At 53.7% G+C, this 23442-nt stretch overlaps 2 protein-coding genes across 2 annotated transcripts; both read right to left on the bottom strand.

Annotated features, from left to right (window-relative positions):
• Positions 1–778: 778 nt before the first annotated feature.
• Positions 779–3547, bottom strand: MRPL16 (mitochondrial ribosomal protein L16). The gene is made up of 4 exons (XM_006110308.4): positions 3413–3547; positions 2551–2616; positions 1743–1891; positions 779–1551 (listed from the first exon to the last, which is right to left on the bottom strand). The coding sequence occupies exons 1-4, from the start codon at positions 3462–3464 to the stop codon at positions 1066–1068; spliced, it is 753 nt and encodes a 250-aa protein (XP_006110370.2). The 5' UTR covers positions 3465–3547; the 3' UTR covers positions 779–1065.
• A 7851-nt stretch (positions 3548–11398) lies between these two features.
• On the bottom strand, positions 11399–23303 carry CBLIF (cobalamin binding intrinsic factor). The gene is made up of 9 exons (XM_075928803.1): positions 23283–23303; positions 19127–19394; positions 15360–15494; positions 14683–14817; positions 13669–13844; positions 13247–13433; positions 12079–12214; positions 11808–11926; positions 11399–11615 (listed from the first exon to the last, which is right to left on the bottom strand). Exons 1-9 carry the CDS (start codon positions 23301–23303, stop codon positions 11554–11556), a joined length of 1239 nt encoding a protein of 412 aa, XP_075784918.1. The 3' UTR covers positions 11399–11553.
• Between the last annotated feature and the right edge of the window lie 139 nt (positions 23304–23442).

Raw genomic sequence — 23442 nt, 5'->3', positions numbered from 1 at the left:
AAGGCTCTGGTCTTGGATTGAGGGACCTGGAATGACAAAGGGTCTGAGCTGCTGTTAGGGCAGGCAGGCAGTTGGGATTGGGGGGAGGAAAGGGAGTCTAGGTCCAGGCTCAGGAATCACATTTGGATGCAAGGGTGCTGGGGTTCATGACTGGCATAGGAGTTGAGATGTGGGCACTGCTGGTAGTGCAATAGGGCTAAAGCAGCATCACTTCTGCCCTGGCCCACTCCCTGAAGCAGCCAGCAAACTCCCTCCAAGTCCTGTTGTCCCCACTCTGTAGAAAAAGGATACAGGGTGGGAGAGGGGGAACTCTGACACCAGCACCCTTCCTCTTCCTCCCTAGAAAGCTCCCAAGGGCAGGAGATGAGTAGCAGTGGGGGGCGGGGCACTTGAAGTGCCTGCACTTGACAGCCTCTAGGCCAAATCAGTCAGACTCACCTGTCAGAGGCTCCAAGGTTTACCTGGAGATCCCAATCTACTGGTTGGAAACCACTGTTCTAACTTAATACCTGACAGACTGATACCCTGCCTGGCCATTCAACAATACTCTTCACCCCTCTGGCGTATGTTCCCTGTAAGCTGAGTGCTTTAATAGCCACCCAGGAAAGATTCCAAGTGCCCACAGCTGACAGCATGTTTCTACTAGTGGTGCATATCTGCACATGCATCATTTGTCATGCATAACATTTATTCAACCTGTGGATGGAAAAAAAAATTAAAGAAAACATTGCTGTTGACCTCCAACATAAAGAGGGCATAGGGACACAGCCACAAAGTGTTACTGTAGGAAAAGTTTATTAATCCAAAATAATCACTGATTACTGGAGCCTGCTCTTCACACCTCCATCATTACTGCACATAGCTTAGCTACATTTAAAGCTGAGGGGCAGATTTCAACTTCACTGCCCCCTTGTGGAGATTTTGCCATGCAAGATGGGCTGTAACCAGCAGAGGCCTTACAGGTGCTGCAGAAGGAAGATCAAGGTTGTGTCCCACAGTAGTTGCATTTCTCACAGGTCAGGGAAGGCCCTGAGATTTTTTCCCCCTCCTACTCCCACTTAGTCATTACACTCTGTCTTGCAGAAAGAACTTGCCCCAGTATCGCCCCCTCTGTGCCAGGTCATAGGGGCTCAGCACCTTGCGGATCCCCAGCATGTTGGAGGTGATAATACGTTCAAAAGTCCATGGATTTTGGTTGTTGCGTCTTCTCTCCTCTTCTGCCTGCCGCATCTCCTCCAGGGACTGGCGGCTGACTGCCTTGGCTGGGAATGGCAGCTTCTTGGCCACTTGTGTGAGAAAGTGCTCCACCTCCCCAAACTCACAATGCCCACCCACTTCCAAAATGAGGCGGCCACATTTCACTGCTGTCACATAGTGGTCAATGGCACCTTTTCCCCCACCCATACGATGGCCTAGGCTCTTGCGAGTGATAGGCTTGTAAGGGGCTGGGACACGCCATACTGCGAACATGATCTTGGGATCCAGGTGACGGTTGATAGTTAGGCGTATCATTTCAAAGTGACCCCAGTGGAGGTAACCCCCGCCCAATGCCTGCAAAGAGAGGAAAGCAAGCAGGGGAGGAATTATGACTCAGATATAGACAAAGAGGCTTCTGAAACCCATTTACAGTGCTCATATCACTTCCATAATCCCTCCGGGCGTCAGCTCATGGGGTTCTGTTTTTCCTTGCTCTGGGTGAAAGATTCAGACCAAAGATGTCCCAGCGTGCATCTACCACTCACCAAAATGCCATACTGTCCCTCGGTGAAATCAGTGGCCTCTGTGGATGGGCCACGGATGTCTCGTAGGTTCTTGAATTCCCGCCTTACTTTAGGTACACTTGGAACTTTGTCTATGAACTTCAGTTTGGGTCTCTCAGGGATGGAGATATCTGGAAGGATGAAAAAAGAAAGGGATCTCAGTCTTAAGCACTTCCACTTTTTCCACTCAGGCAGCTCTGTAGCAAAAGGATGCAAACATGGAACTGGCAGTCAGGAATCATCAGCCAGTTTTCCCTCAATGAGCTTCTGAAACTGTACCCAGGTCTCTGAGCCTATACATCTCTCAGCTTATATTACACTAAGCAAAGGGAGATATTGGCTCTATTGTGGGCTGAGAACATTGCCTTCTCTAAGGCAAAAAGGCAGCTTTGTTCAGGACTCTGTTCAAGAAGTTCTCTCTTCAAACTAGCAATAATACTACCAATTCTCACACTGTCACTAATGCTTTCTTTTAGGGCAGATGATTCAGAATATGGGGCTCCTATTTACCTCTCCACTCCCCATAGTGAGATCAGTAATATGCCACACAAATAACCCATGCTCCCCCAAGAGATTATGACAACGTGCTTGGTCAATACCCCATCACATTGCAAAAAAATAGTAATATGCTTTCTATAATGTTCTTCCCTTACCTACCCCCTCCAGCCCCTTACAGGGACTCAACATCTTCCCCCAACACATTTCCAAGGTAGACGACAAATGCATCCAACATTACAAGACACCCATTGCTACCCTTCTATGTTGGAAATTCTCCATGCCTGGTACTCACTGTCATAATTCTGGGGAATCACAAAGTTCTTCAGACCAGCGATGAGGACTCTGGTGTAAGAAAGATCTGGAAAATAAAAGGCAAAGAGATGTAGACAGCCACTGCACAGACCATTAGCCCTTAAACTACGAGCAGGAGACACAGAGATGAGATTCTGCTGGATCCTAGATCTGCCACCAAGGAAACCTGGCGTAGACCCCCCCGGCCCAAGCACAGAATGAAACCGTAACATGCAGGGGAACTCTAAGGGCTTCTCAGAGGCGCACGCCCAGTTGACAGGTGGGGGAAGGGGTTCGTGGCAGACTGGGCCAGAACCCCCCATTCTAACCTCCCTGAACTGGGACAGACCTCAGGAGTTTGGGCCCCCAGCCTCTCCCCCCCCCCCAAGCACTGGACCCCATCACCCCCCAGCTGGGATAGAAGAACCCAGGAGCCCAAACTTCCAGCTCCTCTCCCCTCCCCCCAAATCACTAGCTACCAAATACCAGCCCCAGCCCCTCCCCCCCGGAATCAGGACCCCCCCCCAGCCCTTCACCCCACTGCTAGACCCCTTGATCCACCCCCAGCAGGACCAGAACCCCAGTCCCGGCGTCCAGCCCCTCCCCCCCGGAATCTGCCCCCCCAGCCCCTCCCCCCCGGAATCTGGACGCCCCCCAGGCCCTGCCCCCCAACTACTAGACCCCTTGATCCACCCCCAGCAGGACCAGAACCCAAGTCCCGGCGCCCAGCTCCTCAGGAGTCCCCCCCCACGGACGGTGCCAGTGTAACGGCCGGACGGTGGGCGGCGAGGGACACGAGACCGAGGGTTCGCTGCACAACACCCCCCCCTCGACTCCCCCCGGGCAGTTGGTGACCTTCTGACCTCCGGGGGCCGTTGGCAGCGCGCGCAGAGGGCGCGCGAGTCCCCTCCACATGGTCGCGCGCCGCTCGGGGCAGTCCTCGCGCAACGGGCGACCGCCCCCCGCCCTCTCGAAACGAGGCCGTCTGAGGAGCCGCGCTGAGAAGCAAGGAACGGCGGGAGAAGGCGGAAAGGGAGGGGATAAAGGTCCCAGGGCGCTGCCATCTTTGGTGTGCTTTTAAACTCTGTCCTGGAGGAGTCACTTCCGGTAAGTCCGCTGCGTGTGTCACGGAGGGAAACGAGGGCTAGGACGTATGGTTCCGGAACTAGGGGGTTCCGACGTGTGAGGGAGCGGAAGCGAAGCAGCAGGGAGCGGACCAGGTCTCAGGGGTTGCTGCTGCTGCCTCCCCTTCCCCCAGTCAGTCTCCCCTACAGAAAGCACAGCTTGTGTGTGTGTGTGTCAGGGCTGCCCCATGAGGCTTTGTAGCCACATCAGGTGCCACAGGCCTGAGAGTCAGGACTCCTGGTTTCCATCCCCAGCTCAGGCAGAGGGGCCCAGTTAGGGTCCCATAGGCCTGGGTGGCCCCTTTTCTAAGCCCCGTCCCGTCTCCATTAGCAAATCTGCATGTGTCCCCTTTGCTCTTGCCAAGGGATCATCAGCCAGGAACAGCAAACGGGACACATGCAGTTTTGCCAATGAAGCAAATCAGGGTTCCCTCTAATCTTTTCCATCCACTTGCAGAATAATTTCCTGTATGTGCAGCGAGACGTGTGACTATGCACCATTAGGACAAATCAAAAAACCTAGTTGGGTGTGCTCTGGTAATCGGCTGGGCGGCGTATAAATCTCTCTGAGCAGCCGCACAAGCACACGGCTTACAGGGATGATTGGTACAAATGCCGTGCGGACCACAGAGGGATATGTGTGTGGGGCAGGGCATGCTTGGACTGGAGACAAGGCATAAAAGGCAGCAGCTCAGCTCAGTTTGCAGTGGAGAGCAGATGTGTGTTGTAGGCTTCTTCTAAGAAGTTGCGAGAGCCCTAGGCTGCAGAGGCTAAAGTTACTGTGGGCACCCAGTCAACCACTGAGGATGATGGAGAAGTTTGTTGACTCCAGGGGTATGTCTACACTACAGCACTAATTCGAACTAACTTAATTCGAATTAGTTAATTCGAACTAAGCTAATTCGAACTAGTGCATCTAGACCTAAAAACTAATTTGAATTACAGTTTTGCTAATTTGAACTAGCATGTCCACATTGAGTGGACCCTGAACCGAGGTTAAGGCTGGCCGGAATCAGTGCCAGCAGGGCATCAGGTTGGGACTTAGAGTATGGAGCTGCTGCCTCAAGCTAGCCGAGGACTGTGCTTATAGGGAACTGACCCCCACCTCGGACAGACAGTTCTCAGGGTTCCCCACTTGCTTATCTACCTCGATGAGGGACAGCAAAGCAGTCCTGTCTTGGAGTGCCCTGAGTGCCCACACTTGGCACATCACAGCACTCGGCCATCAGCCCGGCTGCACTTGCCGCAGGCTGCCATCTGAGGGGGGAGGTCAATCGGGGGGCTGTCAGGATCCAGGAGGCCCTGCAGGAGAGCTTCCACCCCGAGGAGCCCACAGAGCCACCCCAGTCCTCCCCATTGGGGGCTCGTGCTCCATTCCTCCCTCACCTCCTTCCATTTACCCTTCCCTAGCCCCCCTTCTTCATGTAAAAAATAAAGGAATAGAAACTCTCTTTATTTAACAAAACTGGGTGTGTGTGGGGGGGGGGGAATTACCCTCTGGGGAGACTGGGAAAAGGAGGTGGGAGAGGGGAAGAGAGAGGGTGGAAGAGGGGAGGGGGAAACCAGGGAGGAGGGAGCTGGAAGGGGGAAGCCAGGGGAAGAAGGAGGAGGGGAAATATCAAACTATGGTACGCCATATCTTCAGTACTGTGTACAGATGTGGTCTCCTCACCACAAAAAAGATGTTTTGGCCTTGGAAAGGGTTCAGAAAAGGGCAACTAAAATGATGAGGGGTTTCGAACAGGTCCCATATGAAGAGAGGCTAAAGAGACTGGGACTTTTCAGCTTAGAAAAGAGGAGACTGAGGGGGGATAAGATAGAGGACTATGAAATCATGAGTGGTGTGGAGAGGGTGCATAAAAAAAAGTTCTTCATTAGTTCCCATAATATAAGGACTAGGGGACACCAAATGAAATGAATGGGTAGCAGGCTTCAAACTAACAAAATAAAGTTCTTCTTCACAAATCAAATAGTCAACCTGTGGAACTCCTTGCCACAGGAGGCTGTGAAGGCTAGAACTATAAGGGTATGTCTACACTACCACCCTAGTTCGAACTAGGGTGGTAATGTAGGCAACCGGAGTTGCAAATGAAGCCCGGGATTTGAATTTCCCGGGGTTCATTTGCATAAGCGGAGCACTGGCCTTTTTAAATCCCCGCTGGTTCGAACCCCGTGCCGCGAGGAGTACAGGTAGTTCGGAATAGGAAGCCTAATCCGAACTACCTAGTTTGTGCCGCGTGTTGCCGCGGGCACGGAGTCCGAACTAGCGGACATTTAAAAATGGCGGCGCCCAGCAACATGCAAATGAAGCCCGGGAAATTCAAATCCCGGGCTTCATTTGCAACTCCGGTTGCCTACATTACCACCCTAGTTCGAACTAGGGTGGTAGTGTAGACATACCCTAACAGAGTTTAAAGAGAAGTTAGATAAAGTCATGGAGGTTGGGTCCATGGAGTGCTATTAGCCAGGGGGTAGAAATGGTGTCCTTGGCCTCTGTTTGTGGAAGGCTGGAGATGGATGGCACAAGACAAATGGCTTGGTCATTGTCTTTGATCCATACCCTCCAGGGTAGCTGGTGTTGGCCGCAGTCAGCAGACAGGCTACTGGGCTAGATGGACCTTTGTTCTGACCCAGTACGGCCGTTCTTATGTTCTAAGCTCAGGGCTCAGGGTCGGGGGTCTCACTGGACCAACTTGATTTTCATGCAAACCTGCTCCTGGGTTCGCATGTGACCTTTGGTGGCCAGGCTGGCAGCTATCCTGCCCTAGACAGCCACTTTCCTGTGCCTAGTGCAGAGATTGTGGACGTTGGAGGTATCCCCCCAAACCTGGATGAGGTCCATGATCTCCACACTAGACCAGGCGGGCACCCGCCTCTTGCGACCCCAGGCAGGCTCCTGGGAGCTGCCAGCCTGGTCCTGGGAAGAGGCGGAGGGTTGGGTGGCAGCGAGTGGCTGGTTCATGCCATGCCAGGTGCAGGGTCTGCTGGCTGGGTGCTGGCAGGCTTGCACGTGGCATGGGCACCGTAGCCAGACTGTGGCCCTTTAAGTGCTCTGGGGCTGGGACGGGGGCAGAAGAGTTTCCCTGGCTTGGCCCAGAGTGACCACCAGGGCAAGCTGGGAAGGGCTAGCCTCCAACTAGTTCGAATTAAGTGGCTACACAGCCCTTAATTCGAACTACTTAATTCGAACCAGACGTTAATCCTCATAGAATGAGGTTTACCTAGTTCGAATTAAGCACTCTGCTAGTTTGAATTAAGTGCTCTGCTAGTTCGAATTAAGTTCGAGCTAGCGGTTTGTATGTGTAGCGCCTATGAAAGCTAATTCGAACTAATGGCTGTTAGTTCGAATTAACTTTGTAGTGTAGACATACCCCAGGAAACGACACTGATAGGGAAGGTAGGGAGTAACCCAGGGAATGGATGGTTGCTGAGACTGACCAATCCTGAACACAGGAGAATTGGTTTCTCAGGACCCTGGATTGGGTCCCTGTGGAATAGGGTGGGCTCGGATCCCGCACATTGCACCCACCACTGGATGTGGTCACCACCCCAAGGAATGCACTCTGCTGCTCAAAGGCAGCGGCATAAACTCTGGCCGCTGGGCTATGCTGCCCTGAAGACTAGGAGTGTTGCATTAACCCTAGGGGCTGTGCCCTGTTACCATAGGGACAAGAGACAACCCAGGGAACTCTTGCCACTTGAGCTGTAGCCCCTGTTTTTCATCTTGTTTGGTTTAACGTCCCGTGGAGGAGTATATCAACCCATGGCAGTATGGGAAAGGATGGTATCTTGTTGTTTTTCCAAAGGGGTCATCCCATCCTGGGGCCACTTTAGAATGTTGTCATTCCCCTGGATCGCCAGACACTTTATGGATACTCTGTGGTCGTCTTGAAGGGTATGATCCAATCTGAGAGCCTATTAAAGGAGAAGCATAATATCACAGAATACAGTAACCGGAAGGGACCTTGAGAGATCATCAACTCCAATTCCCTGCCCTCACGGCAGGACCAAGCACCGTCTAGACCATCCCTGACAGATGTCTTTCTAACCTGCTCTTAAATATTTCCAGTGATGGAGATTCTACAACCTCCCTGGGCAACTTATTCCAGTGTTTAACCATTCTGACAATTAGGAAGTTTTTTTCTAATGTCTAACCTAGACCTCCCTTGCTGCAGTTTAAGCCCATTGCTTCTTGTCCTATCCTCAGAAGCCAAGGAGAACAATTTCCCGCCCCCCTTTCCCCCATGACATCCTTTTAGATATCTGAAAACTGCTATCATATCCCTTTTCAGTCTTCTCTTTTCCAAACTAAACAAGCCCAATTCCTTCAGCCTTCCCTCATCAGTCATGTTTTCTAGACTTTTAATCGTTTTTGTTGCTCTTCCCTAGACATTCTCCAATTTCTCCACATCCTTTTGGAAATGTGGTGCACCAAACTGGACACAATAGTCCAACTGAGGCCTAATCAGTGCAGAGTAAAGCGAAAGAATGACTTCTCGTGTCTTGCTTACAACACTCCTGTTAATGCATCCCAGAATCATGTTTGCTTTTTTTCGCAAGTATCACACTGTTGACTTATATTTAGCTTGTGGTCCTCTATGACCCCCAGATCCCTGTCTGCAGTGCTCCTTCCTAGACAATCGCTTCCCATTCTGCATGTGTGAAATGGATTTTTCCTTTCTAAGTGGAGCACTTTGCATTTGTCCTTATTAAACTTTATCCTATTTACCTCAGACCATTTCTCCAGTTTGTCCAGTTCATTTTGAATTATGACCCTATCCTCCAAAGCAGTTGTAACTCCTCCCAGCTTCGTATCATCTGCAAACTTAATAAGCATACTCTCTATGTCATCATCTACATCCTTGATGAAGATATTGAACAGAACTGGTCCTAAAACAGACCCCTGTAGAACCCCACTTGTTATGCCCTTCCAGCATGACTGTGAATCATTAATAACTACTCTCTGAGGGTATGTCTACACTAGAAAGTTAGTTCGAACTAACGGACGTTAGTTCGAACTAACTTTCCTATGCGCTACACTAGCGCTCCGCTAGTTCGAATTTGAATCGAACTAGCGGAGCGCTTAGTTCGAACTAGGAAAACCTCATTTTACGAGGACTAACGCCTAGTTCGAACTAGCTAGTTCGAACTAAGGGCTGTGTAGCCCTTTAGTTCGAACTAGTGGGAGGCTAGCCCTCCCCAGGTTTCCCTGGTGGCCACTCTGGCCAACACCAGGGAAACTCTATGCCCCCCTCCCGGCCCCGGACCCCTTAAAGGGGCACGGGCTGGCTACGGTGCCCGTGCCAGGTGCAAGCCTGCCAGCACCCAGCTAGCAGACCCTGCACCTGGCACGGCACAGAGCCACCCACCCGATGCCTCCCAGCCCACCCCCTCTTGCCGGGACCAGGCTGGCGGCTCCCGGGAGCTTGCCCTGGACCGCAAGAGGCGGGCACCTTCCTGGGCTAGTGCGGACATCGTGGACCTCGTCCACGATCTCCGCACTAGGCACAGGAAAGTGGCCGTCTAGGGCAGGAGAGCTGCCAGCCTGGCCACCCAGGAGCAGGTGTGCATGAAAATCAAGGGGGTCCACTGAGACCCCCGACCCTGAGCCCTGAGCTTACAATGGCCGTCCTGGGTCAGACCAAAGGTCCATCTAGCCCAGTAGCCTCTCTGCCAACAGCGGCCAACCCTAGGGACCCTGGAGGGGATGGACCGAAGACAATGACCAAGCCATTTGTCTCGTGCCATCCCTCTCCAGCCTTCCACAAACTTTGGGCAGGGACACCACTCCTACCCTCTGGCTAATAGGACTCCATGGACCCAACCTCCATGACTTGATCTCACTTCCCTTTAAACTCTGTTCTAGTTCTAGCCTTCACAGCCTCCTGCAGCAAGGAGTTCCACAGGTTAACTATTTGCTTTGTCAAGAACAACAACAACTTTCTCTTACTAGTTTCAAGCCTGCTACCCATTCCTTTCCTTTGGTGTCCTCTAGTCCTTCTTTATGGGAACTCAGGAAGAACTTTTCTGAATGCACCCTCTCCACCCAACCCCTGCTTTTAGAGACCTCTATCCTGTCCCCCCTCCGTCTCCTCTTTTCTAAGCTGAACAGTCCCAGTCTCTGTAGCCTCTCTTCATCTGGGACCTGTTCCCAACCCCTGATCATGTTAGTTGCCCTCCCCTCTCCCAGCCTTTCTCTTCCCCTCTCCCACCTCCTTTTCCCAGTCTCCCCCAGTTTTTTTCAATAAAGACAGAGTCAATGTTGGAAGAAACATTAGCTTTATTTTGTACATCAATAAGAAGGGGGGCTAGGGAAGGGCAAGTGGAAGAAGGTGAGGGAGGAATGGGGCACGAGCCCCCGATGGGGAGGACTGGGCTGGCTCTGCGGGCTTCTGGGGGTGGAAGCTCTCCTGCAGCCCCCCAATTACTCCCTCTCCCCAGATGGCAGCCTGCGGCAAGTGCAGCCGGGCTGATGGCCGAGTGGTGTGATGTGCCCAGTGTGGGCACTCAGGGCACTCCAAGCCAGAACTTCTTTGCAAGCGGGGCACCCCTTAGAACTGTGTGTCCGGGGTGGGGGTCGGGACCCTTTAAGCGCAGCCCTCGGCTAGCCTGAGACAGTATCTCCACGCTCTAAGTCCTCCTTTTATGCCCTGCCGGCACTGCTTCCGGCCATCATTAAGCCCTGTTCAGAGTCCACTCAATGTGGACTTACTAGTTCGAACTAGCAAAACGCTAGTTCGAACTAGTTTTTAGTTCTAGATGCGTTAGTTCGAACTAGCTTAGTTCGAATTAACTAATTCGAACTAAGTTAGTTCGAACTAGCGCTGTAGTGTAGACGTACCCTGAGAATGGTTATCCAGCCAGTTATGTAATGTCCTGTCCTAAGGACCTCTTTAGAGGGGGAGATATTTTAACGATATCCCCATGAGAGCTGGGAGGGAATGGCTTATTCTAGAACCACTTTAGCCAGAAAAAGCGTTATCAATATACACTGGTAGAATTCACAAACTTTAGGGGAAAATGTTTTTTAGGAGCTGTGTCTTGGGTATCCCTTGGTCAAATGCCTGAAAATTTGGAATGCTAACTCTTGCAAGCACCCTGGCAAGGCACACCAAAATTCAAGGAAATCCACCTAACCATGTGGATTTTAGAAGCACTTAGAACAGTCAAACGTTAAACAGAAAGCTGGTCTCAATCTTAAGGTGGATTTGGCATGAGCTGTTCTGGGGCCTCTTTAGAAGCAGGCAATCATCTCTGAACCTTGAGCTTCCTTGCATAGACTATCCCAAACGGGGGAGCCTTTCAGAAGCTGAGAGCTTTATTGAGAGCCCAGTGTTAGGCCCCAGAGGGTGTGTCTAGACTACAGAGTTTTTTCAAAAAAAGTGGCCTTTTTTAGAAAAAACTTCACCAGTATCTAGACTGCCATCATGTTCTTTTGAAATTAAATCGAAAGAATGCACCGGGTTTTTTTCGAAATCGATAAACCTATGTTTACCAGGAAGAACGCCTTTTTTCGAAAGAGCTCTTTCAGAAAAGGCATTCTTGAACACAAACAGGGCTTTTTTGAAAGAGAGCGTCCAGATTGCCCGGGTGCTCTCTTTCGAAAAAGCGAATCACTTTTTCTAAACTCTTGTGGCTGTCTAGGCAATCTCTTTTGAAAGAGGCTTGTAGTCTAGATGTACCCAAAGTGACATAAACTCTCAGCGATCCATGAGAACCAGAAAAATCTTTTTATTTGTCCTTGACAGCCCTGTGATGGGCTAAGAATGTATCTTCTTAGGCAAGAGGGGTCTTGCCTGGCTTGTGATCTTGAAGGGTGATAGAAGAGGCCTCTCCTGTGCTTGATTGCATCTCCCTCCTCCCTCAGGCCACCTGCGTGCTCAGTATGTGCTGAAGATGGCCTTGATATGCTCGTTGTTACTCGGTATGTAGCTGTCGACACCTGGAAGTAATGGGACAGGGTGGTAGGGCAGGAGCAGTCCTGCTTAGCCTCCCTCTATTGCTGTTGCCCCCCTCCTACAAAACACCCCGCTTGGGCAGAACAGATGCAATTCTCACAACAAGCAGCTTCCCCCTGCTGAGTGGTTGGCAACAACTATCCCACTTGCTCCCTTCCCCCCACACTGTTCCTCACCTTGATCCAGGGGTTTTGTGCCATTGAAGAACTGCCAGAAGGTCCTGTCATTGGTGCTGGCAGCACGATGGTTGATGGAGACCACCATGAGGCCCCAGGATGTCTGCTCTGTTTCGTAGCTGCAAGGGGAGTGAAGGCAAGAGTCAGGAGGGAGCCGGGATGATGGGGGAAGGGTACAGCTGGGGGCTGCCGAGAAGGAGGGGGATGGATCAGGAGAGAGGCAGACGGAGGGAGGATGAAACCACAGCCACGTACGGCCTGCCTTGCTCACCTGAATATCTGTGGCTCTTTCTGCTTAGCCTCCTGCAGGACAGAGAGCAGGACGGAGCCGTTGGGTACACTCACGGTGGTGGTATTTTCAAAGCGTGTCCCTCTGAGGTGGTTGATGATGGTGTATTTCACTGTGACTAAGCAGAGAGGAGATAAGAGCAGATGCGTGACAGATGTGGGGTCTCCTCAGGGGAGAGACCAAGACTTGGATAAGATGTTGGGAGAGAAGAACTCATATCTAATTGCACTGCCCCAGACTGAGTCCTCTTGCCTGGGCCTGTGTGAGCCCCAGCCATTGGGGTGGAAAACCCCTCACCCTCAGCAGCCAGGTTTTGCCCCAGGGGTGAGGAAATCTGGGGCCAATGGGTAGGAGAGACCCAGACCTCCAGGCACAAAATGACAATTGCAGAAGGGGAAACTTGGGAGGATCCTTATGTCATTGAGGATGCTTTGGGAAAGAGATGGACCTAGTTACGAAATAGCCCCTTGCAGGGCATGACTGCAACACTATTAGGGCGGCAACACTAATAGCTCTTTGGACTGGGTGGCCAAGCAAGACGGGTTGGAGAACATGCCAGCTAGAGGGACCCATGGCTACAGAAGCTACAGAAGATCCCATAAGGGAATGCCAGGGTAACAGAGCAAGAGACAGCCAGATCATCTACAACTAGTGCTGCAGCCAGGAGTTGTGTGCACCCAGACAGTGGGGAATCAGCTGATGGCAGAGAAACAACCCAGGAACGCAGCAGACCAGAGGTTCGCCAACATTGTCACAGGGCAAACACATCCCCTGGGGTCAGCTAACACGGCCTAAGTGCTGCTCTCACACCCCTCTGGCTGCAGCAGCCCCACATGACCATTTCAGCTGCCGACTAGCAGGAGGGAGCAGCCCTTTGGCTGCCCTGGCTGTTCCAAAGCCTGCCTCTGGGAAGCACCTGGACCAGCACCAGAGGCTAGGAACAGAGCAGAGAGAGAGCTGCTCCCAGTATCCGTATGCTAGCCAGGGAACCCTCAACCCTGGGATTATTCTCAGGGGGTCAGTGGCCCAGAGGCAGTATGAGGACCGGCTAGCACAGCCCTCTGCCAAGGAAAACCACCAAGGGGAGATCTCCGGGGTCTCTGTTACATTGCTCCAAAGGGCGCGGGAAGGGGCTATGGAGCATCCTTACTTGTATCTGAGGGGCAGCTGAGTCTGGTCACACTCAGGTAGGTTTGGCCCACGAGGGAAGGGAGGATCTGGGCAGCAGCCATGGGGTTGTTGAAGGCTCCCCGGGAGATCTCCGTGAGCACCCTGGTGAGGGTCTGTGAGCAGCTCCAGTCCCTGGAGGGATAGGACGCCGAAGTGGCAGTGAGCGCCTGTCAAAGGAGGAGAGAGACGCCTGTGACAGAGCAGGGCCCGGTGGGAGACTGTAGGGGGCTGTATCCCTGTGCGCTCAGCCCCACTGCGCACTGTCCTGCGGCCATTTGGTCACTGTCCAGCCGGGTAGGAACCTCGATCCGGTCACGGCACAGCCAGCCCCGTGGCTCAAGGTGCATCGGAGGCTCTGCACCAGGCCAGTGTTCCCAGCAGGGAGAGGTGGGGAGGTGGTACCTGCAGAGCCAAGCCAACGCTGTATATATTTGCGGTGTTGGTTTCCAGGGCCTTGAGGATCTGCTGCTGGAGCCTGCTCAGCGCACCGTCGATGACCTCCTGGATCCTGCTCTGCTCAGCCTTCGGCAGCCCATCGTGCACACAGGTCAGCGCCAGCGTCACCATGGCACCGGTGTCTGTACATGGCACGCGCCCCACGGACACCACAGCCACCGGGGTGGGAGGAGACAGCAAGGATAGTTAGAGCAGCACGTTCTTGGGAGCCCAGCTCCATGCAGCTGGCAAGAAGGGAGCAGTGAGGAGGAGAAGAAGGTGGCAGGGCACAGAGTGGGAGGCAGGGCTGTCCCAAGGGCGGTGCAGGGCCTGGGACCACCCACTCATCTGCCCCAGGCCCTGCCCCTCCTCTCTGCACCCCTGCTCTGCCCCTGATCCCCCTCAGCTCTGCCCCTTCCCCCAAGTCTCTGCTCCACCCCTATCTGCACTCCACCCCTTCCCCCAAGCTCCTCCCCTGAGCAACGCAAGCCCGGGGACTGATGCCGACAGCCGGGGTCGGTCCCGCCCCTGCACGCGCCGATAGTAGCAGGAAGTGGAGCGACCTGTCCTCAGCCTGCTCTGCTGTGCCAGCTCCCACCCATGTTGCTCCACTTCCCACTGCCAGTGAGTGTGGGAGGCAGCTCCACCCCTTCCCCCAAGCCTCTGCCCTTGAGCAACACACCTGGGAGCCAGGGGAGCGAAGCAGGATGGAGCTGGGTCCCTCTGCTTCCCACCACCTAGGGAGTGTGGGGGCAGGCCCAACCCCTCTGTGGGGCCTGCGTGGCTGCCTTGAACTGTCCAGTGGACAGGACGTCTTGCTGGCCAGGAGGGGGGCAAGGAGGGGAAGGCTCCTCAGCAGGTAAGGGGGGTATGTTGAGGGTGAAGTCAGTGAGTGGAGCAGGGTGCCGGATGGGAAGCAAGCCCCTGCGTCACTGAGGCTTGGAGCAGGAAGGGGCTAGTGCTCACAGCAGCTGATCTTACCCACAGAGAGGTCCTCGGCCAGTGCCAGCCTGGCCAGGGTTACAGCTGCCTCCTGGGCATCCGCCCCCTCCAGGCACAGAGCCAGCGTGTCCAGGCCAAGCTGGTAGAACGTTGTCTTGGGCGAGTTGTTTTTACCTGGAAAACACCAATGCAGAAGTGACTAAACCCTGGGGCCTCCCTTCCCCCAAAGGGTGTGTCTGTAGATCAGGCAGGGACCTGCATCGCCTTGTCCCTGTCCTCACCGACGCTGTTCCCCTGAGGGCGTAGGAGGTGCCCTTTGAGCGGCTAAGCTGCCAGGACAGCAGCTGCCACCAGGGCCCCACTCACCTGGGTAAAGCAAAGCTCCCAGCAATCCTTTAGCTGAGATGGTGGCACGGTGCAGATCTGGGCAACCCGTGGCCGCCCGGGAGATTTGCAGAGCACACTCCTCCTGGGACAGAGAGATCCCAGGCACACTTGGGCAGCACCCCAACAGTGTAAGGCGACCTGGTGTCCTGTTCCCAAGGCTCTCGTCTAGCGCTTTCCATCCCTCAATTTCAAAGTGCTTTACAGAGGAGGATCATTAGCCTTGTCTCCCAGATGGGGAAACTGAGGCACAGAATGATTCCCCTCCCCTGCCTCCCCGCTGAATCCAGGTTAAATTCTTATGTGTTTGAAGCTCTGCTCGCCCTTCTTACTCAAATAGGCCAATTCCTCATCGGTTTTGCATTTTAAGACTTCGACCAAGTTGATCTCGGGTGTGACGTTCTTGGGGTCCTTGCAGGACGAGAGGAGGGCGAGGATGTAGAGGGCCACCTCGCCAGAGGTCATTCCTGCAGAATGAGAAGGGGGAGCAGAAGAGAGAGACACACAAACTCATCAAGGCGTCCTTGGCACAACGCACCACCACAGATAAAGTCTTTCTTGTTTTCTTGGGTCAAAGCCATTATCAGAGTGTGCATCTGAAACACCAAGAGGAGCGAGAGTTTTAATGCACAGGCTGGGGGCAGCCAGCGCATGTGCTGTTATCAAAGCTAAGGGTGGGTGTAGGATGGGCAACACTTGAAGGACACTTGTGTGGTGCACGGAGATGAAGGTGACTTACTGCTCTGCCTTCAGAGTTGGTTCAGCCTTCAGCACCTTGGCAGAGTGCTAGCAGGTGCTGTCTATCAGATGGGCTGTCAAATTCAGGCCCTGCGTGCTCATGTGTAGTAAAGATCACCTGTTGCTCTTCGTGACAGAAGGCTGTTAGGCCTGGCCTCTTGCCTGCGTTCCAGCACTATCACCACCCTTCCTCCTGAAATCCCTCTTGGGTTGTTTGTTATTCTACCAGGGTAGCCTCTAAGCGCCCTGGCTGAGATCTGAGCCCTGTTGCGCTAGGCACTGTACATCTGTGAACTATGAGCGAGTTCCTGCCCCAAAGAGCCTCCAGTCGAAATCAACAATGATTTTTTTTGGTCCTGTCTATGCAGCCACCTAACAGGGCAGAATTAAGGTTTGATGTGAAATCATAACTGCAACAGCTGACTTTTCAGTGTCTAACCTGGAAATGTAATGTCATCTTCACCAGCCGGGTGTCAGGGTCAGGGTATTAGCATGGAATGTTTATTACAATCCCCTCCAAACTCTGCAAAAGGCAGCTGGAAGGAATATTCTTCCCTATTGCCACTAGGGGTCAGCCTTGGCATCATTCCTTACACCAGAGGCTGGTCAGGGAGTCCTTTTGGATCTGTGATTATACAAAATCAGGCTGGCGGAAGGGACGGACAGGCTGGGCAGCAGCAGAAAGGACCGGCGAGGCAGCAGTGCTGCAGCAACGGAAGTGTGGGGTGTCACAGAGCACAAATTGAACATGAGCCAACAGTGCAGTGCGGTGGTGAAAATGGCAAATGTCATTCTGGGTGTATTTACAGCAGTGCCATGTGTGAGAGAAGGGGGGTCATTTTCCTGCTCTACTCAGCTCTGGTGAGACTTCTGTTGGAATCCAGTGTCCAATCCTGGGCACCTGGTTTAAGAAAACTGGGGACAAGCAGGAGAGAATCTAGAGAAGAGCAACACATAAGGACAGGTTTGTTTTGAGAAGGGAAGGCTAAGGGAGGCCTGATAACAGATTTTGTTAGAAAGCAGACAAGGATCCGTCATTCCCCATGCCCACTGAGAGCAGAACAAGAAGGAATCAGCTTGGTTTGCTGCGGGGGTGATTTTGGTTAGTTATCGGGAAAAACTTTCTCACGCCGAGGATCATTATGCACCGGCGGTTAGGGTATGTCTACACTAGAAAGTTAGTTCGAACTAACGGACGTTAGTTCGAACTAACTTTCATAGGCGCTACACTAGCGCTCCGCTAGTTCGAATTTGAATCGAACTAGCGGAGCGCTTAGTTCGAACTAGGTAAACCTCATTTTACGAGGACTAACGCCTAGTTCGAACTAGCTAGTTCGAACTAAGGGCTGTGTAGCCCTTTAGTTCGAACTAGTGGGAGGCTAGCCCTCCCCAGGTTTCCCTGGTGGCCACTCTGGCCAACACCAGGGAAACTCTATGCCCCCCTCCCGGCCCCGGACCCCTTAAAGGGGCACGGGCTGGCTACGGTGCCCGTGCCAGGTGCAAGCCTGCCAGCACCCAGCTAGCAGACCCTGCACCTGGCACGGCACAGAGCCACCCACCCGATGCCCCCCAGCCCACCCCCTCTTGCCGGGACCAGGCTGGCGGCTCCCGGGAGCTTGCCCTGGACCGCAAGAGGCGGGCACCTTCCTGGGCTAGTGCGGACATCGTGGACCTCGTCCACGATCTCCGCACTAGGCACAGGAAAGTGGCCGTCTAGGGCAGGAGAGCTGCCAGCCTGGCCACCCAGGAGCAGGTGTGCATGAAAATCAAGGGGGTCCACTGAGACCCCCGACACTGAGCCCTGAGCTTACAATGGCCGTACTGGGTCAGACCAAAGGTCCATCTAGCCCAGTAGCCTGTCTGCCAACAGCGGCCAACCCTAGGGACCCTGGAGGGGATGGACCGAAGACAATGACCAAGCCATTTGTCTCGTGCCATCCCTCTCCAGCCTTCCACAAACTTTGGGCAGGGACACCACTCCTACCCTCTGGCTAATAGGACTCCATGGACCCAACCTCCATGACTTGATCTCACTTCCCTTTAAACTCTGTTCTAGTTGTAGCCTTCACAGCCTCCTGCAGCAAGGAGTTCCACAGGTTAACTATTTGCTTTGTCAAGAACAACAACAACTTTCTCTTACTAGTTTCAAGCCTGCTACCCATTCCTTTCCTTTGGTGTCCTCTAGTCCTTCTTTATGGGAACTCAGGAAGAACTTTTCTGAATGCACCCTCTCCACCCAACCCCTGCTTTTAGAGACCTCTATCCTGTCCCCCCTCCGTCTCCTCTTTTCTAAGCTGAACAGTCCCAGTCTCTGTAGCCTTTCTTCATCTGGGACCTGTTCCCAACCCCTGATCATGTTAGTTGCCCTCCCCTCTCCCAGCCTTTCTCTTCCCCTCTCCCACCTCCTTTTCCCAGTCTCCCCCAGTTTTTTTCAATAAAGACAGAGTCAATGTTGGAAGAAACGTTATCTTTATTTTGTACATCAATAAGAAGGGGGGCTAGGGAAGGGTAAGTGGAAGGAGGTGAGGGAGGTATGGGGTACGAGCCCCCGATGGCGAGGACTGGGCTGGCTCTGCGGGCTTCTGGGGGTGGAAGCTCTCCTGCTGCCCCCCAATTACCCCCTCTCCCCAGATGGCAGCCTGCGGCAAGTGCAGCCGGGGTGATGGCCGAGTGGTGTGATGTGCTCAGTGTGGGCACTCAGGGCACTCCAAGCCAGAACTTCTTTGCAAGCGGGGCACCCCTGAGAACTGTGTGTCCGGGGTGGGGGTCGGGACCCTTTAAGCGCAGCCCTCGGCTAGCCTGAGACAGCATCTCCATGCTCTAAGTCCTCCTTTTATGCCCTGCCGGCACTGCTTCCGGCCAGCCTTAAGCCCTGTTCAGAGTCCACTCAATGTGGACTTACTAGTTCGAACTAGCAAAACGCTAGTTCGAACTAGTTTTTAGTTCTAGATGCGTTAGTTCGAACTAGCTTAGTTCGAATTAACTAATTCGAACTAAGTTAGTTCGAACTAGCGCTGTAGTGTAGACGTACCCTTACTTAGGGAGGCCTGAAGAATCCTGTCACTGGAGGATTTTAAGAAGAGGCTGGACAAACACCCGTCAGGAATGGTCTAGGTTCACTTGGTCCTACCATAGCACAAGGGGCAGGACTACAGAACCTCCCAGGGTTCCTTCTTCTCTGTGATTCTACGACTAAAGCTTTTGCCAGTTCTTTTAGAGGCAGAGTATGTGGAGAAGGGATTGGGCATATGCAGAGAAGGCCTGATCCAATGCCCTTTGAAGTCTGTGGGAAGCTCCAGTCGACCTCTGTGGGCTTGTGATCCGGCACCCACAGAAGTATCTCTGATTTCTGGCCACCTACCTGCTGTGCCATTCTGGATGACCCGGTCTATGATCTGCTGCACCAGTAGGTTTTCCATCGTGCTGTTCTGGGCGCCGGCCAGATTCAAAGCGATGAGGATGCTGGGGTTCGGTGGGCTCTGCAGAACCACAGAGCTCTCCAGGCTACTCTGGAGTTTAGTGACCAGGTGCTGCTGGTCGACAGGGACAGCTGGGGGTGGGGAGAAGCAGACATGAGTCCAGGAGGACACATGCCCCTGGGAGCCGCCTCTGCAGCCCTGCGATATGGACTAAGGTGCACTCCTCCGCAGACTCACTTTCTTTGGGGGTCCTTGGCTCTGCCTGACGCTGGGAACCCTCCCACCTCTGCTTATTTCCTTTACCAGAGCACCAGGGAGATATTGAACCACCCCGCCCCAGTGACCGCCCCCCTCTCCTCCATGGCGTTGGTCTCCTCCATGGAAGGGCTGGTACTCACTGCACATTTCCATGGCACTGCCGGCTGCGCAGAGCGCACACAGAACAGCGAGGACCCAGGGGGACATCCTGCCTTGTCTTCTGGGCAATGGTTCTGCCGGGGGGCAGGATTGTGGGAGCCAGGGAGCGTTGGCAGCCTTCTGCATCCTCCTTTATACAAGCTCTCCAGCACGGCCCACACCCTCTCCCTGTCTCCCCTGCCCCGTCTCTGATACTATTCATCTCTCTTCGCTTATCGCACTTTCCACAACACAAGAGTTTGTGTTTCCCAAGAATTCCCCAAGGTGACTCTAGAGAACAAATACAGGAGCTGGCTGGCAAGGTGGGGCCAGGCACACAGGTAGTGCAAGGACACAGGACATTGTTGTACCCCATCCTGGGGCGAGCAGCCATCTGGTTGGCTAACCAACATGTGAGGTGAGTAGGACAGATGGGGACCCGAGAACAGGCCCAAAATCAAGAGGAGTCAGTCGAGCTGTAGCCTTCCCTGTGTGCCCGGGCATTTGGTCCTGGTGAATTCCCCTCCTGATCTTGCTGAGAGCCAAAGCTCAACACCCAGTTCGTGTCTAGCACTTTGCAGCAATAGATCTCCAAGCACCGCACAAAGGAGATCAGCATTGTTGCCTGTATTGCAGGCAAAGGACGTGCCCTGGCTGCCTCCCTGCTGAGATATCTGGGGAGACAGATCTGCTCTGCTGGCGGGGGGCAGGGGAGGAGGGTATCTTCAATGCTTCACTGTCTGGAGATGGAGCCCCAGTTCTATATGTGGCTCAAGGTGGCTGGAGGGAGAGTCTGTCTTGTGTTAGGCAGGCAGGCAGACAAGGTGATCTATGGTTCATTTAGGCCAAGGGTGTGGAACCGAAGGATGCGGCCCCCAAGGCTTGGGGCTTTTCCCCCAGCATTGCGGAGCCCACAATGGTGCTCCAGTTCCCCCGCTACACCCCTTCTCCCAGGGCTGGAGCACACAAAATATACTAGCCTGGGCCCCCCTAGACCCTGGTGCATGAGGGGGATGTGGGGAGTGTCTTTCAGATTCACAGTCGGGAGCCATGTCAGTGAAGGTTTGGGATTTTTGTTTGCTTCTGACTTGTGTGAAGCTCCGGACTGATTTTTCTGTGGGTCAGTGGTCCTGACCTAAAACAGGTTCCCCATGTCTGATTTAAGCCTTATAATCTGTATCTTTACATCCCCCCAAAGGCCTCCAGCAGCTCAAAAAACCCGCAAACAAAACCCCTTCCTAGGTACACTAGAGAGAGCCAGATTCCGTCAGCGAGGAGATAAGCAAGGGCAGTGTCGCTGGCTGTTTGAGCCGAGACTTTGCCAAAGGACGTTCAGATACCAACTGGGCACTGTGTTCCCTTAGCAAGGAACAGGGCAGACTCCAAGATCATTGGCAGCCCTCACATCCAGGGAACTTTTTTGGCTGCTAGGGCAAGAGCTCGAAGAATTAGCTTTTCCCGCCTGAGATCAACGGCAAGCAAGGTGGCAGGACACCAGCGTCTCAAAGGGGCCCCCTGTTGATGCGCCAGCAAAGACCCCGGTGGCTTTTCACTCCTGCGGGGAATACAGTCCCATGGCTGCACATCGCATGGCAGATGTCCCCACCTTCACCATGAAGGGGAACTGAAGCCCAGTCCGGTTTGTGCCTGGGGAAACAGGCTTCAGACTGCGGGGTCCTTGACACTATCCCAGTGGATTCTGCAAACCACTCTGCCTCACCGGAAACCATGGATTGCCGTCTAGGCTTGGCCTTCTAACACTGCCGGTGTGAATCTAAGCCACGTACAAGAGGAAGCAGCAAGGACTCATGTTCTGGGCCACGCTAAGTCTAAATTCTCTGCCGGCTCCGTTTCCCTTACGATTCCCGTGGGCTCAGGTAGCAGCAGCTCAGCAATTCTGTGGCAGCCTCAGGCAGTCACGAAATGGCCTCTATTGCTGAGCAGAGTGGGGAGAGTCCAAGCTGCACAACTATTGCTGTTGGAAGGACCCTACCCCATGGAGGCTGCACCAGGGTGCAGCTCCTCAGACTAAACCAGCCCTAATTCCAGGAGGAGCCTCGCCTGAGTGGGGTCAGGAATTCCCTACAAAATATGGGAGGTGGCTGAAGCAAGTCCAGGCAACAGCTCAGGAAAGAGAGGCCTGGGAAGCTGTAGCTCAGGCGTGGGAACCTTTAATGGGTTGTGGGCCACTGACCCACAGAAAAATCAGTTGGGGGCCACACACATGTGAGAAGCTGGGGAGGACCCCGGGCCTGAGGTTCACCACCCCTGCTGTCGCTGGGGAGGAGAAGAAGAAAACTGCTGCAGGGAGCTAGGTTAACTCTTTCGGGGATGGGAGAGGGCTGGCAATGCCCCAGCTAAGGGGAGAGATGCTGTACTGAGGGTATGGCTTGGAGGGCCAGTGGATAGCGCAGGGCTGGGCAAGATACAGCCCAGGGGCCGGATCCATCCCTCCTAGCACTTTGATCCTGCCCGTGGGCTCCTCTCTATTTACATTTTGCTGCCCATGCCACCGAATTTCCAGGCGCTGGCTCAGGCAATAGGATCTTATTCAAATGGCTAATGGCTCCCAATCTCAGCACTAATCCAGCAGGGGCCGGAGCTGTAAGCCCTTTGCTGTGTTTTTAATTCAAAGCCTCTGGCCCCAGACAATTCTGGAGGGAGACTAGTCCCCAGCCCTGCCCCTTTTACCCAGGCCCTGCCCCTCCCGGGGGTGGAGTCAGCCCATGACTGCATTCCAAAATTCATTAAGTGCTCCCCCGTGTAAAAATTATTGCCCGCTCCTGGTATAGCGTGTCTAGCTACCCATGGAAAGGCAGTCAGAAGAGTTGCTTGCTGTAGCAGGATGTTGCCGCTAATACCCTCAGCAGTGAAATGGTTAACATGCTGCTGTGTCAGCAACTAGCCATCAGTAGGGTTCAGAGTGAATGCTCTGATCAGCTAACTGGAGGTGAGTGGCGTGTCTCCCAGAGCTATCGGGCCAGGCTGGAAGCTGGCAGAACTGGAGATCAAGTTTCATACAGCCACAAGGAGGAGCCTTTTTAGGGAAAAAGCTGCAGGGAGCTGAGGAGCTATGTCCCAGCAGTCCCCCCAATATGCTGTTCTGCTTAATTGTCCATTTCTTGGCTGCTGCTCACTGCGGTGTCCAGATCCCAAGGGGCTGCTGCTTCATCACATCCCCCAGAGGCAAGGAGGAGCTCACCCACATCATCAACAATCTCTTCCCCCGCCCCTCCCCGCTGTCGGCTCCTGTCCTCCCCATGTTGTGCTGACTGAGTAGGTGGTTCCCTCGTTTCACTGGCTGGCATACTGCATCAAAGGGCAGCTGAGGGGAGAGGAGATACAGATGGAGGGGTGCTAGGGCCAAATCTACTGTAAGTGACACTGCAACCCTGCACCCCAGGAGGCAAAGTTGCTTAGGTTGGGGATGCTCTGAAAGGGGATCCAGTACAGCCTTCCCACCCCTTCCCTAGGCAGTGCCACCCAGAGGATTTAGGGGGCCCGGGGCAAAGCAATTTCAGGGGCCCTTTCCATAAAAAAGTTGCAATACTATAGACTTCAGACATTCTTGTGGGGGGGGGGGCCTGGGGCAAATTGCCCCACTTGCCCCCCCTCTGGGCGGCTCTGTCCTAGGTGGATGGGGAGACATTCTTCAGCCAGAACAGGGGCTTGGGGTCATCCACCTGGGACAGTCCCACTCACCCTCTCGCTGTGACACAACATGTTGCTGGTACTGAACTGCAGAGGGCAGCAAACACACACACGGTCGGGGCTGGGGGGGAGGGGAGGAAGGGACCTACAGAGATCAGAGCAGGGGGCTTCAGGGACCATGTAGCACTGATTCACAAGGGGGCAACACGTC

This window comes from Pelodiscus sinensis, chromosome 4, assembly GCF_049634645.1.
Source record: "Pelodiscus sinensis isolate JC-2024 chromosome 4, ASM4963464v1, whole genome shotgun sequence".
Taxonomy (NCBI): Eukaryota; Metazoa; Chordata; order Testudines; family Trionychidae; genus Pelodiscus; species Pelodiscus sinensis.
Note: the sequence above shows the minus strand (reverse complement) of the source record. Positions and strands in the feature narration are given on the sequence as shown.

Bases quoted from the DNA above. Each gene is read 5' to 3' on its own strand.
- MRPL16 (XM_006110308.4), bottom strand. From the start codon at position 3,464: ATGTGGAGGGGACTCGCGCGCCCTCTGCGCGCGCTGCCAACGGCCCCC. The intron at 2,617-3,412 runs GTCAGAAGGTCA...TTTATTTTCCAG, and splicing joins GCTGCCAACGGCCCCCGGAG to ATCTTTCTTACACCAGAGTC. The intron at 1,892-2,550 runs GTGAGTACCAGG...TCATCCTTCCAG, and splicing joins GATTCCCCAGAATTATGACA to ATATCTCCATCCCTGAGAGA.
- CBLIF (XM_075928803.1), bottom strand. From the start codon at position 23,303: ATGTTGTGTCACAGCGAGAGG. The intron at 13,845-14,682 runs GTAAGATCAGCT...TGCCATGTACAG, and splicing joins GGCCGAGGACCTCTCTGTGG to ACACCGGTGCCATGGTGACG. The intron at 11,927-12,078 runs GTGAGCAAGGCA...CTCCCCTTGCAG, and splicing joins AAAGAGCCACAGATATTCAG to CTACGAAACAGAGCAGACAT.